Below are 18,270 nucleotides of genomic sequence, written 5' to 3'. Positions count from 1 at the left end.
TGTCGCATTTTCCTGTGAGAAATATTTTGTTGTTGCCTATTTAGTGAGCTCCTAATTAGTCACATAAAGTTGCATAACAGCTAGAATTACGCTTATGTAGGCAGCTTGTTAGTTTCTTAAAGCAGAGCTACTATGTCAGAGGAGAATTTGTGGGTTTTTGCCAAAGGCTTCTTATAATTGGGAGGAATCGGGCAAATTACTGAAGTAAAGGCTGAGATTTAGCTTTCACACAGCAGGAGAATAAGAAACGGCTCTCATTGGTGCTTGATAACTCCAGCTAATAGTGTCTAATTGCTCTCGCTGATTTGTAAGCAGCAAGAACATTGATTAAAGGTGACGATGTTACGAAGAAGCAGCAGACGGGTTGCCAACAGCCTGAGGGTCTGATTGTCATTGCAGCTGCTGCAACTAGCAATAAAGGATTGCCAATCTCAACCAAAGGTCACGCTCTGACTGAATGAAAAACTAGCATATCTATTAGCACATTAGCATAGCAGTGCACTAAGATCCTGGGTAAGAAAAAGAAGTTTCAGATGGTCCCACAGGAGTAAAAGGGATCCAAAATGTTTTGGGAGGTAGTCAAAAAACCAAAACATGTAGCTGTTTACATTTGTAGCATAAATGCTAATCTGTTCTGGACTTGCTAAACAGGACCAAAGTCATACTTCAAAAAATTTAGCAGAATATGTAAACGTATGTGTTTTTTGTTTGACTGATTCTGAAATCACGTGATATACATCCATATCCACTCTCACGGAAGGCTAGGCTAACCCGCTAGGCAGTGGCCAGGCAGTCTGAAGTGATTTGTTTTGACAGGGTTAGAATGCCAGCCAGTAAAGGGTGTCTTCTAATCCATTCAAGCCAAAGAGACGACGGCAGGATGGCATCCAATCTCTGCCATGCGACCTAGCTAGGTCGTGGCCTTTTCTGACACTGCCCGAAGACATTTCTCATGCAATACCAGGCTTGGTGCTTGCCTTTCTTCAGCTCTGTCGTCCTTCTAATTAAAAGCTTATGCAACATCAGTGTTATATTTGCCCTAATGGAATGCCTTGTAATTTTATCGTTCTGTGTTTACGTGTAATTGGCCCCAAGAGTCAGTTATGCCAATGAATTGGCAGTTAGGAAAAGTATCTAAGCATCTCGAGAGGTTACAGTGGAAGGCATCATAATTAGATGTGTCCTTTGTTGCATGAGTATGGTTTTTACTCTTTCATTGCATTTATTTATTTTTGAAGTGACTTGAGTAATATGCCTCTTCGATAATTAATCTCAGGGCAGTTTGAAAGGGTTTCTCATTTTAAGTAAAAATTTATACTATACATCTATATCTATAAATTGCACTGGCACCTCAATCTTGATCAATGAATATATATTAGTATATAATTATGCCTTCAGAAAGGTAACATAATTGTCAGTTTTACCTTTTTCTTTTCTTTATTTTTAACTTGGGCTCAACAATATATAAAATGTTTTTTTTTATTCAGTTTTTATTCATTTTTATTCAGAGGATGAAAATAGCCTGTTGATGTCAAAGGTCAGAGGAGAATGGCCAGACTGGTTCGACCTGATAGAAAGGCAACAGTAACTTAAATAACCACTTGTTACAACAAGAAGAGCATCTCTAACTGCACATCACATCGAACCTAGAAGCAGATGGACTACAGCAGCAGAACAGGAACAGGAAACTGAAGCTACAATTCACTCAGGCTCACCAAAATTGGACAATAGAAGATTGGAAATAGGTTGCCTGGTCTGTGGCATTCGGATGGTAGGGTCAGAATTTGGCATGAACAACGTGAAAGCATGGATCATCTCACCTTATTATTAATGGTTCAAGCTGGTGCTGGTGGTGTAATGGTGTGAGGGATATTTTCCTGGCACACTTTAGGCGCCTTAGTACCAAATGAGCATCGTTTAAACATCACAGGCTACCTAAATATTGTTGCTGACCTTTTATATCTAACACGTTATGTCACAAAACTCAAATCATCTCAAACTGGGTTCTTGAACATGAAAATTACTTCACTGTACTCAAATGGCCTCCACACTCACCAGATCTCAATCCAAAAGATCTGAGGAACATTTCCAGCACATTGTTGAATTTTTGCCATAAAGAATTAAGGCAGGTCTAACTCGGTACTAGCAGGTTTCAAGCTAGTGGTCAAATGCTTAGCGTCATCGAGTCATGGTGATAAACGTTTGCAGTTTATGACTCTGCACACGTGTGTAATCACAATCTTCATGCCTCTTCTGTAATCCTCTTAATTTATTTCCTCAGCTCTGAGGATCCAGTGACTGGCGGTGCTCCTGTCAGTGCCGTGTCTCAATTTGGAGGGGCTTACAGAGAGGATGTTAATTTACGGGTACTGCTGGCTGTGCCCAAATGCCAGGGGTGCCGTACATGGCTGACCTACTTTACTATTGCCCTGTCCACATGCATGCTGACTGTAGTGCTGCAAGGACCTTGACTACCCAGTGGATCTCATTAGCCGCTGAGTATCTACAAGGGGAACCGATCTTGTGAAATACTGAAGCAGCGGAAGGTCATTTATATTTGGTGAAAAATATTGTGAGGTGTGCATTTTGACATTTTAAAGATGATACCATAGGCACTAATTATTTTATTTGCTTGAGAGAATAAATCTGGAGATGCTTCAAGATTTGAGCTTTCCGCGATGTCACTGGATGTTAAATCTGGTGAGTCATGCTATAATGGAGTGTGACATCCACCATCATTGTAATCTGAGCTACTTCATCCAGTGACGGGAAAACCTTAGTATATTCAATGTTTCCTTTGTTAGCAGTTTAATTAAGCAATAATAAATTAAGCAATATTCGAACAACAGTTCGACTTGCTGGAGTGTTACACTAGTTTAAAAAATTCAAGACATTAGTAACTTACATTTTAGAATGAAAATAATTTCACATGAAGCCACAGAAGAATCAATAGTTGCGCGTCTCCAAGCAGTGCACCACAGTTGTATTCCGTTCCGTAATGAAATTAATGTGATTGTGTTTTTGAATGAATCCACTGAGAGATTCAGTGATTCAACCATTTAATACAACCACTTGTTTAGTTCCTAAATAAATCAGTGTTCAAGGAAATGGTTTTGGTGAATGATTCAGTGATTCACTCCTAAAGAAAGTTGTGTTGCAGTCCTGAATGAATCAATGTTTTTGAAGCAAACCGTTTAATTAAATTATTCTATGCAAGTCCATTTTTGCCGTGGAATAAAAAAAAAAATATATATTTAGTGCTGTCAAACGATTAATTGCGATTAATCACATCCAAAATAAACATTTTTGTTTACATAATATATGTGTGTACTTTTTATATTTATTATATATATATATAAATACACTCACACATGCATGTATATATTTCAGAAAAATGTTGTTTATATATTAAATATATTTATGTATCATATAGATTATATGAATATAAATATATACATGAACATATTTTCAAAATATATACTGTATGTGTGTGTATTTATATATACATAATAAATATACACAGTACACACATTGTATAAACAAACTTATTTTGAATGCGATTAATCGTTTGACAGCACTTAATAAAATACTTTTTATTGCACAGTTTAGATTTTTTTTTCTTGCAATTCTGACGAAATTGTAATATAAACAGATTTGCAAAATATAAACTCAGAATTAAGAGATAGAAACTCAATTATCAGGGGGAAAAAATCTGAATTGTGAGATATAGATTTTTTCTTTGTTTACATCTTGTAATTCTAAGTTTAAATCTCTAAATTTAGAGTTTACATCTTATGATTCTTTTTTTTTCCATGATGCAAAAAAGGTTAACTGCGACTTATTTCACAATACTGACTTTTTTCTAATAATTGCAAGTTACTGTCTAATATCTCACAATTTCAAGTCTGAATTGCAAGATATAAACTTTCTTTTGTTTACATCTTATGATTCTTAGTTTATATCTCACAATAATTGTTTTCCCTCAGAATTCTGAGTTTAGATCTCGCAATTCTAAATGTATCTCGCAATTTAGAATTCTGTATTTACATCTCTTAATTATTTTTGTTTCCACCATGAAACAAAAATCCTAAATGAATGTTTTTAAACCTGACCTTTTAAAATGAACAGCAAAATAAATATGCTTGCAGATTGTGATAGGCTAATTTAACCGCAAATGGCCCTTTAATGACAAAATCGTTATGACTCCATCTCAAAGTTGAACTTTAGTACTGCTGCATATTGAAGACTTTCAATTATAATTGTGTAAATGAGTCAGACACGGCCTGAGGGGCTGTGAGTCAGACAAAACTGTGAGCACGGTGAGCCTTACGTCATTGGTTTATTTCCTCACTCACATTCATGTGGCTTTTTTTGGCCATTGTTTTCAACGTCGTTATCAACATCCTGTGGAGAAACTGTGCTCTCCATATGTCCATGGAAATTGGCTGTAAATAGCGTTTGTTGATCTAGTAATGAAACCAAATGGCTTCTTCCTCGAAAGCTGGATGTTTTTTCAAGGTGAAGGTATTTTGGCCTTCATCACAATTTGAATGAAATTTAGAACCAACACAAACCACATATGCAAAAATCCTCTTTGTGGCCTTAAAAATATGGAATCTGAAAAATATATGAAATATTTAAAGATATTTAAGCTATTTGAAATAAGTATATCTTAATACTAATAATATTGTTTAAATAATATAAAAAAATGACTGTGGGTGGTAATCCATCCTTGGCCTGGCTACGTCAATTCAAAGTAGCTTTGATTGGAGAAAACGACACCTTGAAGACAATGCCAGCAGTAGTTGTCTGTTTATGTTTTCCTGTCTTGATTGCCACATTTAGTTAGTACCAAGCCTATCTTCTGAACTAATTATCTAGTTCCCTCACCATAGCTGGAGCCAAGGCTCAAGTCATCCAACCCGACTCTCTGAGCGAAGATAAAACCAGCATTAAACACCGTGCCAAGCAGCTGTCAAGTAGAGCATCAGTCAATTTATTCACAGGATTGTGAGCCAGTAAAAGAGCGAATGTTCAATACTCTACATCACTATTCTTGTTGGAGTTGGTCCATCAGGGGGCCGTGGTCAGTCTCTTTGTGATAGTAGGTCATGTTCATGGACCATGATAATCTGAATAATTCATTGCATCAGGAAACTGAGCAATGCCAATTGTTGCTAGCATAGAGGGCCTTTCTGTTTTCACCTGTATCAAATATGCATGCTAAACATGTCATATTCCCAGGCTGCGCTCAGCCATTGTCTTTCTTCCCTGAAACACAATTGACACTCTGTCCCCTCAAGAGTTGTGTGTGATTGTCCTGCGCCGCTTCTACAATAGCATGTCATCTCTCATTAGCTTTTAGCTGTTTAACATGCCTGTTCATGAACCAGATCAGGTGAAGCTTTGTGAATGTTTTTAACCTTCTTTTATTAAAGGTGATTTGATTTTCTTGTTCAAATCCTATTAATGTGCGAGAGAACTAGAACTAGGAGTAGGGCTGCACAATTTGGGGAAAAATCTTAATTGTAATTTTACTCACAAAATTTGCAATTGCTATTTCACCACCTTTAAATTATACGTTACTATTGTCATTATGAGTGGTTTTGAGATGAGCTTCAAAGCTTTTGCATTCCATATTGCATTTGCATTTTGCTGGTACTTTTAAATTTCGTTGTACATGCAAATGGTACAATGACAATAAACTTCTATTCTATATACTTTTTAGATATAAACTTTTTGTCTGTTTTAAAATATATATATATATTTCTTTAAATAAAAAGTCCAAAAATGTGCGCAACTTAAAACAATCACATAAGTAACTAAGTCACATACTGTAGAATAAGAACATGATGTGAATAACTCAATTTTGACACAAATGTCATATAGAACCTTAGAATTCCAAGGTGACGATTAAAAACATTTTTTTTTGCTATGCTTGTTAGTTGGGCTGCACAATTTTACCCCAAACGTTGTGATTTTTATATCAATATGACAATAAAATAGTATTATTATCATTACTGTATAAGAGTATTAATAAGAAATAAAACTGTAATATTTTACTGCAAAATAAAAATGTGTGAATAAAATATTAAATAAAATTATGAAATTAAAAAGAAACATTACCATTGTAATATTTTGCTGTAAAATAAAAATAAACATGAAATAAAATCAATTACTGTTATTGAATAAAAATTTTAAACAAGAAATATTACTGTTGTAATATTTCTCTGTTAAAAATTCAAGTGAAAAAATAAAGTAATTTTTATTCAAATGTAATTTCTGTTATTGAATCAAATTATTAAACAAATAAGAAATATTTTTGTTGCAATATTTCACTGTAAAATAAAACACACACACACATATATATATATATATATATATATATATATATATACAGTATATATATATATATGTTAGTATAATATATTACAGTATAGCTGACTTAATTTCTTGATTTTCAAACGTTAAAACTGATACACGCAGTGCACAGCCTTTGTCATTTAATAATCACACTAATCCATATCGTGATTTTGATTTACATTTACATTTAGTTATTTATCCAAAGCAACTTACAAATGAGGACAATAGAAGCAATCAAGAGCAACAATATGCAAGCGCTATGACAAGTCTCGGTTAGCCTAATGCAATACACATAGCAAGTGTTTTTTTGTTTTGTTTTTTATAAAGAAAATGACTACATAGAATAAAAAAGAAAGCTTGTGTTAGAGGGTCAGATAGATAAAAAGAAGACTAATAAATAAAAAAGAAGACAGATAGATAGATAGATAAAACTGAATTAGAATGGAGTGTGCTAGAGTTAGAGGGTCAAATAAAGATGGAAGAGATGGGTTTTTAGCCATTTCTTGAAGATGGCTAAGGATTGAACTGCTCGGATAGAGTTGGGCAGGTCATTCCACCAGGAGGGATCAGCTAATGAAAAAGTTTGTGAAAGTGTTTTTGTGCCTCTTTGGGATGGTACAATAATGTGTCGTTCACTTGCAGAATGCAAGCTTCTAGAGGCCACATAGGTATTAGATAAAGGGGTGCAGAGCCATTGGTGGTTTTGTAGGCAAATATTAATGCCTTGAATTTAATGCGAGCAGCTATTGGTAGCCAGTGCAAATTGATGAACAGAGGTGTGATGTGCGTTCTTTTCGGCTCATTAAAGATTAATCTTGCAGCGGCATTTTGGATTAATTGTAGAGGTTTGATGGAGCTGAATGGAAGCCCTGCCAAGAGAGCATTGCAATAGTCAAGTCTGGACAGAACAAGAACTTGAAAAAGGAGTTGTGTTGCATGTTCCGAAAAAAAGGGCCTGATCTTCCTAATGTTGTTTAAAGCAAATCTGCAGGACCGGGCAGTTTTAGTAATGTGGTCTGAGAAATTCAGCTTATCATCAATCACAACTCCAAGGTTTCTAGATGTTTTTGAAGGAGTTGTGATGAAGTGATGGGTTTGTTGAAACCACAAGAATTGTGATGAAGTGATGGGTTTGTTGAAACCACAAGCAGTTTTGTCTTAGCCAGGTTGAGTTGAAGGTGATGGTCCTTCATCCAGCAAGAAATATCTGTTAGACATGCTGAGATGTGAGCAGCTATCGTCGGATCATCAGGGTGGAATGAGAGGTAGAGGAGTGTCATCAGCATCGCAGTGATATGAAAAGCCATGTTTCTGAATGACAGAACCTAGGGATGCTACGTAGACAGAGAAGAGAAGTGGTCCAAGAACTGAGCCCTGATGTACCCCAGTAGCTAGATGTTGTGACTGGGATACCGCACCTCTGCAAGATACCTTGAAGGACCTATTTGAGAGGTAAGACTCAAAGCACTGAAGTGCGGTTCCTGACATGCCCTTTCCCAATAGGTTTGACAGGAGGATCTGGTGGTTGACCGTATCAAAAGCAGCGGACATATCCAGCAAGATAAGGAATGTAGACTTGGAAGCCGCTCTTGCAAGTCTTAGGGCTTCAACAACTGAGAGCAAGGCAGTCTCGGTTGAATGTCCACTTCTGAAGCCAGATTGGTTACTGTCCAGGAGGTTGTTCTGTGTGAGAAAGGCAGAGACTTGGTTAAACACAACTCATTCAAGTGTTTTTGCAATGAAAGGTAGAAGGGAAACTGGTCTGTAGTTCCCTAAAAGAGTTGGTTTAAGAGTGGGTTTCTTAAGAAGTTGTGTTATACGAGCCTGTTTAAATGCTGAGGGAAAAATTCCAGTGTGAAGGGATGTGTTAACGATGAGAGTGAGTGTAGGTACAACTGCAGGAGAAATGGCTTGAAGGAGATGAGATGGATAGGATCAAGCAGACAAGTAGTAGGATGACTGGAAAGGATGAGTTTAGAGACTTTTGCCTCAGAGAGTGGGGAGAAGGATGTGATGTCATAAAATGTTTTATGATTTATTAAATTATACAAACCCGATTCCAAAAAAGTTGGGACACTGTACAAATTACGAATAAAAAAGGAATGCAATAATTTACAAATCTCATAAACTTATATTTTATTCACAATAGAATATAGATAACATATCAAATGTTGAAAGTGAGACATTTTGAAATGTCATGCCAAATATTTTGGATTTCATGAGAGCTACACATTCCAAAAAAGTTGGGACAGGTAGCAATAAGAGGCCGGAAAAGTTAAATGTACATATAAGGAACAGCTGGAGGACCAATTTGCAACTTATTAGGTCAATTGGCAACATGATTGGGTATAAAAAGAGCCTCTCAGAGTGGCAGTGTCTCTCAGAAGTCAAGATGGCAAGAGGATCACCAATTCCCCCAATGCTGCGGCGAAAAATAGTGGAGCAATATCAGAAAAGAGTTTCTCAGAGAAAAATTGCAAAGTGTTTGAAGTTATCATCATCTACAGTGCATAATATCATCCAAAGATTCAGAGAATCTGGAACAATCTCTGTGCGTAAGGGTCAAGGCCGGAAAACCATACTGGATGCCCGTGATCTTCGGGCCCTTAGACGGCACTGCAAAATTTTTTTAAATAAACGTATTTTTCCCTTAAAATTATACATTTTCTCAGTTTAAACATCTGATATGTCATCTATGTTGTATTTTGAATAAAATATTGAAATTTGAAACTTCCACATCATTGCATTCTGTTTTTATTCACAATTTGTACAGTGTCCCAACTTTTTTGGAATCGGGTTTGTATTTAAATTATTTATAGTTTAGAGTGTACATTTTCAGCTTCTGATAAATTTAATTACTTTATGATTTTACTTTATGATTTTATGATCTGGTCTTGTTTATGTTTACAAGCCTATATGGTATTTCTTCTGTGGAACACAAAAGAAGATATTTTGAAGAAAGTTTTGTTAAATTACATTTAAGTCAATGGGGTCCAAAACTAAAACATTTGGACCCCATTGACTTTCAATGTATGGACCAACAAAAAAAAATACACACACACAAAAAAACACATTAAGACTTTTGAAAAATTTAGAATTTTATGTTCCTCAGACGTATGAAAGTTGTTCAGGTTTGGAACAACATGAGGGTAATTTTTGGTTAAAAGTGTCCCTTTAAGATTCTCAAAATGGCTTCTATATTCTTTAAAAAAAGACATAATCGTTTGTTCTTCACACAGTCAGCATGTATAAAGTCAGCATTTCGCAGTCCCTGCTCCTTGTTCGTCATCTCCTTGAACTCCCAAATGTCTGCTGAATCCGAGAACACTCCTGATCTCTGATGGCTTCTGTTCTCCAGCAACACGCCGATGCCCTTGTCGGTTTTTGTTTGGCCAAGGTTACACTTGCCTCTGTGAAGTACGATGTCCCCTTGAGACGTCACCTCCAGGGAGTCGATATTTACTCTGAGCATCCGTCATTTGCCCCTTTCTCATCCTCGGTCCGCTTCATCCTGTCTGACTGTCTCCTCGAGGGCCACTGTCGGGTTTCCCTGAGCTGCAGATGATAGATGGGCTTGCGGAGCAGCAGGAGACAGAATGAGGAGGATACATACGGTTATGTAAAGAGATGTGTGGGCAGCATTTGAAATCGATGTGAGTTGAAGAGTGCCATCAGCAGCACTAAACTAGTGCAGATCCAGCGGTGATATATGGGAAAGTTGACGCCTCCACACACTTCCCTTCAGCTCACGGCCCCCTCCATGAGTCCTTGCACCTGCCCTAGAGTTTTTTTTTCCCCCTTTCTAGTGTGTGTTCATTATTCCTTTTAATGTGCTTTCTCTCTAATTAAGGTACTAGGCTGCCTTAATTGCTCCCGGTCTGTATCATCTGTTTAAGAGTTTTTTCGTTCTTTTTTCCAACCCAGATAGAATTTTCTCTCTGATGTTTGTGCGATATCAGTCTGTGCTTATGCTGCTATTTTTTCCATTCTCATCATTAAACCTGGTCTTGTTTATGTAGGACTATATACCGGATTCAACAGAAACATCAAGCACCACATAGTTAAGTGTTTTTCACACTCAGAACAAGCACTGCTTCAAAAATGTTGAATGTTTTTTTTTTATTTCCTTTTGACTCCGGCATGCTCTAAATAGTATGATTCCATGATGCATTGATTTTACGCTTCTTATGATTGGTTAATATGACTAACACTATAAATGGTTAAGCAGACAAAATGGTAAGTGACACTTAAGTCACACTTAAAAATGTATGAATGTCATTGCATTATAACAAAATATAGGTAACACTTTATATAAAGCCTTTATGCACAACGCATTATAAAGGGTTATCAAAGGGTATTACTGCATTGTAATTATTCATAATGTCTGTTGTAATACTTTATATCTTGTCGTAAATAATTATAACTGAATTTAATACATAGTGTAACAATGATTTGCTAAGTGTTATAATGTATTACCTGTAGTTACAGTTAGATTGTACAATGCATTGTAAGGTGCATTACAAGGCATAATTAATGCATTGAAAACTACTTTTATAATGCATTATACATAAAGGCTTTAAATGTAGTGTTACCAAAATATCAAACTAGTATTATATACTATTGTAGTATTTCTAATGTTATATTATAGTGCATTATTAATTATATATATCACTGTTTTCATTTTATATTTTAGTAATTTTATTATGTAATATATTTAAAAAATTGTTTAGCTTTAAAGTTTTTTTTTCTCATCTAATATTTGTATTTTATTTTAATTACTTGAAGCTATTTTTAGATTTATTTATGTAGATTTATTTGAAGTTAAAGATAACACTATGAAATCAAGTGCCATTTATTTTAAAGAAATGTAAGCAAAGTACTCAAAAGAAGGTTATATGGAATGTGGTTACTGTCATAAACTACACACATTTGTAAGTGTGATTAAAATGCCCAGGTACTTTTGATGTCTAGTGTAGATTTAGCAGCAGAGTTTTTTCTTTTCTCGATCTGTTTTTAGAACATTGATCTTATTTTGTATTGATATTTTATGTTTAACCAGCCTCTCAACAGCTGTTACTGGAAAATAAACACTAATTGCTTGATTTGCCCTTCATGTATCGACTAACAGCTGTTATGTAATTCTCAGGTGACATGCTACCTTGCTGAGGTGAACAACAGAGCAAAGATGTAGCTGTGTCTCTCATTTACTCCTGACAACTTTCAGGTTGAGGTCAGCTCCATTTAAATTCCAATGCAGGGGAAGCTCAATTTGGAGTTTTGTATTTTAGAGACAATTTTAATCACCCTCATGTCGCTCCAAATCCCTATGACATACTTTAGTACACAAAAATATTTTCATTTCTGGGTAAAATAGCCCATTAAGGGGGTGATATGTTTTTAGATTTATGTCCAACTATGCAGTGGTACAGTTACAGTATTTGTATTTCAACAGTTTGGAGTTATTTCACATCTGCATGGACATATAAATTCATATGAGAGCACTTTCTTGAAGACAATTAAATTTAATAAGCAGTTGAAATATGCTTTGTTGACATCTCATGAGGGGGAGAAACAGTAGGGGTGGAAAGAGGTATTAATCATTGCCTGTTATTAGTATTCATGGTTTTCTGACATCGTGACCCGTGACACTAGTTTTGACATCTGAGTCATAGTCAGGTGTAGTTTTCTATTCACCTCACGCTGCTGATTGAATTCTAGCGATCCTGTGCACTCCATTTGTTGTTTGAAGTAGTGGTCTGTGCTGATTGGACAGCTTCATAGTGTCAAATGATATAGGCTAGAACCAGGGGTTGGTCATGCGTTTGGGTTACCAGAGAGGATGGGGGAGGGATAAGAAGGGTTGTGCTGGGGTATTTTTGAAATGTCACTTTTCATTAACAACCTGGTACTCTGGGACTGGACTATAAAACTTCAGTTTCATGGGTAAGTCTCATTATGTTAAACTGTAGCACCAGGGTGGGCCTGAATGTTCATGTCAAAATGCACTGACTGGGATGTCTTCCATTGCACATTTGTAAAGACCATGCTAACATTAATGTATATTTTATCTAACGTTTTTTTTCTTCAGTCTTTTGATAAAATGCTAAATAACATAAATTAACCTTGATCTTAAGTAATTTTGAAGCCTTGCTTAGCTCAAAACTCAATACAGTTAATTTATTTCTTGGCTTATAAAGAAAGAAATCATGATCCTAAAGAGGGCATTAAGTCATCTGAGATTTCAGCCTGTTCATGTGTAAAGTGTGCATGACATATTAAAGGGATAGTTCACCCAAAAATGAAAATTCTGTCATTATTTACTCACCCTCATGTTGTTCTAAATGTGTAAGACCTTTGTTTATATTCGGAACACAAATCAAAATATTTTTTAAGAATTCCAAGAGCTCTCTGACCCTCCCATAGACAGCAAGGACCCTTACACGATCAAGGCTCATATACGTAGCAGGGACGACGTTAAAATAATCCATATGACATCAGTGGTTCAACCATGATTTTACAAAGCTATGAAAATACTTTTTTTGCACAAAGAAAACAAAAATAATGACTTTATTCAACAATTTGTCTCCTCTGCATCACCCTATAGCACCATTTTGGAGAGTATCACATGTGTAACTTTTGGAGAGTATCACATGTACATATGTTGCATACGTTGCAAACGTACTGGTTTGGAACCACATGAGAGTGAGTAATTAATTACAGAATTTTCATTTTTGGGTGAACTATCCCTTTAAAGCTTTTTCTATGTATTTTTGTCCTTACAATTTTAGTGAAAAAGCTGGGTGCTGAAAGTTTGTTTTACAATGCATTTAACCTCAAATAACACTTTATTTAACACTTTTTTTTTTTTTTTTATTAAAATTTTACAGGCATTGATCTCAAGATTGTTTATCCATGCTAGTCTGAAAATGTGCTGTGTCTTCACAAAGATATTTTATCCAGCTGCACTATTTTGGCCACTGTTTTCTAAAACATTAGTAGTTGTCATGCTCATACAAACCGTAAGTAATCATTTGACTCAGGACAGCTTTACAATGCTGTAGAAGTGGTTATAGATGAGAGTTGCAAAGTTGTGGTGAATCCATAACAGTTTTTTGTGTTTTTTTTCCTCTAGTTGTGAGGTGCAGTGATTCAGCCCCAGTAAGGTAGGGAAGGGGCATGGCGGGCTGTCCACGCCTGAGCTTACCGGGGCTGTTTGTGCTCCTAATCGCTGCATCCCTAACACATGGCCAAAGCTGCCCACAGCGCTGTGACTGTATCCCTCACCAGAGAGCCGTGATGTGCCAGAACAAGCGCCTGGGCTCTATTCCTGGAGGCATCCCGACTGACACACGGCTGCTGGATCTGAGCGGCAACAGTCTGCGCTGGGTGGAATACAATGACTTGGCGACTCTCTCGAGACTTGAGGAGCTAGACTTGAGCGAGAATCTCATCAGTGTATTGGAGCCTAACGCCTTCTCCAGCTTACTTAACCTGAGAGTGTTGCGTCTGCGAGTCAACCAGCTTAAACTTGTGCCCATGGGTGCCTTTTCACGTCTCACCAACCTCACCACTCTGGACCTAAGTGGGAATAAACTGGTCATCCTGTTGGACTTCACCTTCCAGGACTTGAAGAACCTCCGCAATTTGGAGGTTGGTGATAATGACCTGGTGTACATTTCAAACAAGGCTTTCCTAGGACTGGTGGGACTCCGGGAGCTAACCATCGAAAGGTGCAATCTGACCTCTATAACTGGACAGTCTCTTTCCTACCTTCGCGGCTTGGTGACTCTTCGATTACGCTACCTCAGTATCGCTTCGTTGGAAGAGCAGAACTTTCGTAAACTTGGTGGATTGCGGGGTCTTGAGATTGACCACTGGCCCTTCCTTGAGTACATCTCTCCACACAGCTTCCAAGGTCTCAACCTTTCTTGGCTCTCGATTACCAGCACCAACATTTCTACTGTGCCTACGGGAGCCCTTCGCAACCTAATTCACTTGGCAAGCCTCAATCTGTCTTACAACCCCATCTCAGTTCTTGAGTCCTGGGCCTTGCGGGACCTTGTCCGGTTGAAGGAACTGCACTTAGTTGGTACAAACCTGATTTCAGTGCAACACTACGGTCTTGGAGGCCTGCAACAGATACGATTGCTCAACTTGTCAAACAATGGATTAGTGACCCTAGAGGAGGGATCCTTCCACTCGGTCAACACGCTGGAGACGTTGCGTGTAGATGGCAACCCTCTGTCCTGCGATTGCCGCCTACTGTGGATCCTGCAGCGCCGGAAGACCCTCAACTTTGACGGAAAGTCGCCTGTTTGCGCCACACCTGTGGAACTGCGAGGGAAAGCACTCAGTACCTTCTCGGACTCTGCACTCTTTGACCATTTCACCTGTCAGCGGCCTAAAATTCGCAACCGCAAACTGCAACAGCTGACGGCACGTGAAGGCCAGGTGGTGTCATTTGTATGTCGAGCGGAAGGAGACCCAACTCCGGTCATCTTTTGGATTTCACCTCAGCGCCGACGTATCACTACCAAGAGTACTGGGCGAGTGATTGTCCTACCTGAAGGTACGCTGGAGATCCGTTACGCCCAGGTAACAGACAGCGGGACCTACATCTGCATAGCAAGCAATGCTGGTGGCAACGATACCTACTTTGCCACCCTAACAGTCAGTGGATTGCCACTGGATGGTGCTTTGGGTGCCAATCGCACCTACTATGTGGGAGATCTAAATGACACAAACTTAAACGACACGCGTGTCTTCCTAAAATTCACATTGGACCTCAAGACCATCCTGGTGTCCACAGCAATGGGCTGCATCATGTTTTTGGGTGTTGTGCTTTTCTGTTTCATTCTCTTATTTGTATGGAGCCGAGGACGAGGTCAGCACAAGAACAATTTCTCAGTTGAGTATTCATTCAGAAAGGTAGATGGTCCTGCTGCCAGCGGGGGTCAAGGAGGGGCACGAAAGTTCAACATGAAGATGATATAAAATGGGCACACTATCAGTTTAAAGAAGTTAAACGCACATTATTGTTATTTCAAACTGAAATACATTTCTATTATCAGTCCTGCATATGACTATGGGTTCGGATTTTAAGACACAGAGGGTTTTAATGGGAGCAATGAATAATGTAGTCGCTGAGGGGTACTTTCCATCAGCAGCTATATATGATCTAACCTTACTTTTGGTGTCTTGGGATATTTTACATATTTATTAAGACATTTATGATGAATTACATACTCCTGGCTGGCATTAGGTACCCGTTTTAAACTTTCTCGTGTGAGAAGGCCAAGCTTGTAGTGACATATAATGAACATTAAAAATACTACCATGCAATTTTCTACAGAACGTCATTCTAAAATGAAAGTTAATTTATGCTCTTAATATTTCGGAGGTTGTTGTGAGAAAAGTCCAGAATGATTTAGATTATAATTATTTAAAGAGGTGCTTTCTGATGGCCAAGAAATTGCCAATGGCCTCAAAAGGTAAAAAATAATACATTATTGCATTTTGCTCAGCAATTTAATTTATATGCTCATACACATAGTGGACATACACTTCACACTGCCAATTTAACAAGGATTTGTTGTTGGATTAGCCCCAAATCTTAGCCTGTTAACCACTTTGTTGGAGACATGAGATGCTAGAAGATTGTTTAAAAAGTTAAAACTGTTTAATTATCTTACATAAAAAGTTGATTTAGTTTACTATGGATAATAAGGATACCGAGTGCTTCTATATTACACTGCCACCTTCCTCTACCACACACACAAAGGTACTGTAGTAACAATATAAAAGCACATTGTCTTTATAAAAACATTACATATTTATCAGCTAAATACCAATAGCCTCAGTATCTAGACTGGGTTTAAGACATTTTGTATCTTGTAGTATATGTGTTTTGTGTGTTCATTATGGTGCCCTGTTCTCATGTTAAATAAATTAATGTGAAATACTTTTATTCAATTTAAAATGTTCTTAATTAATGAAAGATCATGTGTGAAAACTCTTAAAGAGTTACTGCTTTAAAAAAAAAAAAAAAAAACGTTCTTAGCATTTTATTACAGGTGAATTTTAGTTGTTGTATGTCTTTCCGCCTTTTCTATGTAAGTGTAAGTGTGTTTAAAAGGGAATGTCGGTCTCATAACTTATTTAATGTTAATTTGCATGAGTATACAGTCAAAGATAGCTTTTTGTGCACAAGCCACTGATCCTTTGATCCACCCAGGAGTTCTTACTTTTGCATTGTCTGTTTATAAATAGCATTTATCATGAGTTAGACCTTGCTCAAGTGCTGCCACTTAAAATGAAACAGTAAGGCACTTTACAAAACTGTTCTGCTGCCCCCTAATGTTAAAGTATGACAGTTTAAAGAACACAGGGTATGAGTCTCAATCTTATTGCCTTCTACCGATCAATCTCTATTTAACGCAAAGCTTAAATTAATTCGATTATGAGCTGTTTTGTTTGAACAGATCAATTGCGCCCTGTACTGTCTTATTTTAAGCAGCATTGTATACACATTGCAAACTGCCAGAATTTGTCAATGACTACTGTAAAACTGAAGAAGAAGCTTTTTGATATTTTTGTAAAAAGTCATTTTACAGTTTTATTTAATGTAAATTAAATGTGTATCCACAGCAGTTTTTTGTTTTGGATAGTTTTATTGTTAAATATGTTAATATTGTTCTTCTATTGTACCAATGAAATAAAAAAATGCTGTTTATAAAAGCATGTATCTAAGTCCCTGTGTTGGAATTTCTTCTTTTTCTGATTCTTCATGTCATCATAAAGTAATATTATATATGAAAGTTTCTGACTGATTTATGTAATGCAATACATGGTTCTCAACTTTATTTTTTTATTTTTGCAAATGCCAAGATGATGTTGAAAATAAATATTTCACAGCATTAAAAAAACTGGGTTGAAAAACTGACAGTTTACCTTTTATTTGTAAAGCCATAACAATAAAATCCAATCAGAGGAGAATAGCAGGTGAATAATGTCAGATATTCATCTTTAGGTTTACATCGGTGCCAACCAACTTACAAACCACCAGCCCTTATTCTATAAACAGTTTGGACTATTTTTTCCTAAAAAAGTTTAAATAAAGATGCTTGTCAGCATCCTTCGATTTGGTCCCACAAACTTTAAATGAAATGACATGACAGCTGAGCAATTGTTGGCCATAAGCATCTGGTACAGCCATGTGTGCACAAGAAAATGTCAATTATTTTATTTTCTACTCATACCATCTGCTTTATAAAACAAAACAAAGTTGTGTTTCCTGCAGGATGTAAAAAAGCACAGACATGAAGGCAAAAAATGGTGTACTTATAAAAATAAAAAAAAGCTATTCAAAACAGAAGCAGAAGTCAAATATTTAATCAGATGATCTTTTGACCTTGCCTCTAAATGAACAATATCACACAGGTAAGTACAGCATATTCACACAACAACCCTCTTATTTACATATAAGGGTGTTTCTGCTACTATGTGCACTTTTAAGTCCCAGCAGTGAAATTTTAGAGGTATATTAAAATTTGTCATATGATGCTTTATAAATATATCCACAGTGTCATTACACACCTTGACAAAAATATAAATGATGAATGTGATTTAATATAAAATTATGAAGCATTTATAGGTCCAGACACCATTTTTGTTCATGTCCCACAACTCTGGTCACAATGTTGAGATACATAAAATAAGCAAATTGAATTACAATTTGACATTATTTCAAATAGAATTGTTTAATATACATATTAATTTACAGTATCTTACATTTTTCTGTATTATTTACTGATAATTTTTATGATTTGTTCAACTAAATTTACCTGTCCCACACTTTTGAGTCCTTACCGCAACAATGAAAAAAAGGCTTTTATTATGAAGTTTTAG

General features: G+C 36.5%; 1 protein-coding gene across 1 annotated transcript in view; it reads left to right on the top strand.

Annotated features, from left to right (window-relative positions):
• Positions 1–16,396, top strand: part of LOC306867249 (leucine-rich repeat and immunoglobulin-like domain-containing nogo receptor-interacting protein 3) — a 34,012-nt gene extending 17,616 nt beyond the window's left edge. Inside the window, exon 2 of the mRNA XM_079412854.1 lies at positions 13,496–16,396. Coding sequence (XP_079268980.1) covers positions 13,540–15,357 — 1,818 coding nt within the window. The 5' untranslated portion in view covers positions 13,496–13,539 and the 3' untranslated portion in view covers positions 15,358–16,396. The remainder of the gene's footprint in view (positions 1–13,495) is intronic.
• The last annotated feature ends 1,874 nt before the right edge of the window (positions 16,397–18,270 follow it).

The sequence above is a fragment of the Barbus barbus genome, assembly GCF_936440315.1.
Source record: "Barbus barbus genome assembly, chromosome: 49".
In the NCBI taxonomy this organism is placed as follows: Eukaryota; Metazoa; Chordata; class Actinopteri; order Cypriniformes; family Cyprinidae; genus Barbus; species Barbus barbus.
Note: the sequence above shows the minus strand (reverse complement) of the source record. Positions and strands in the feature narration are given on the sequence as shown.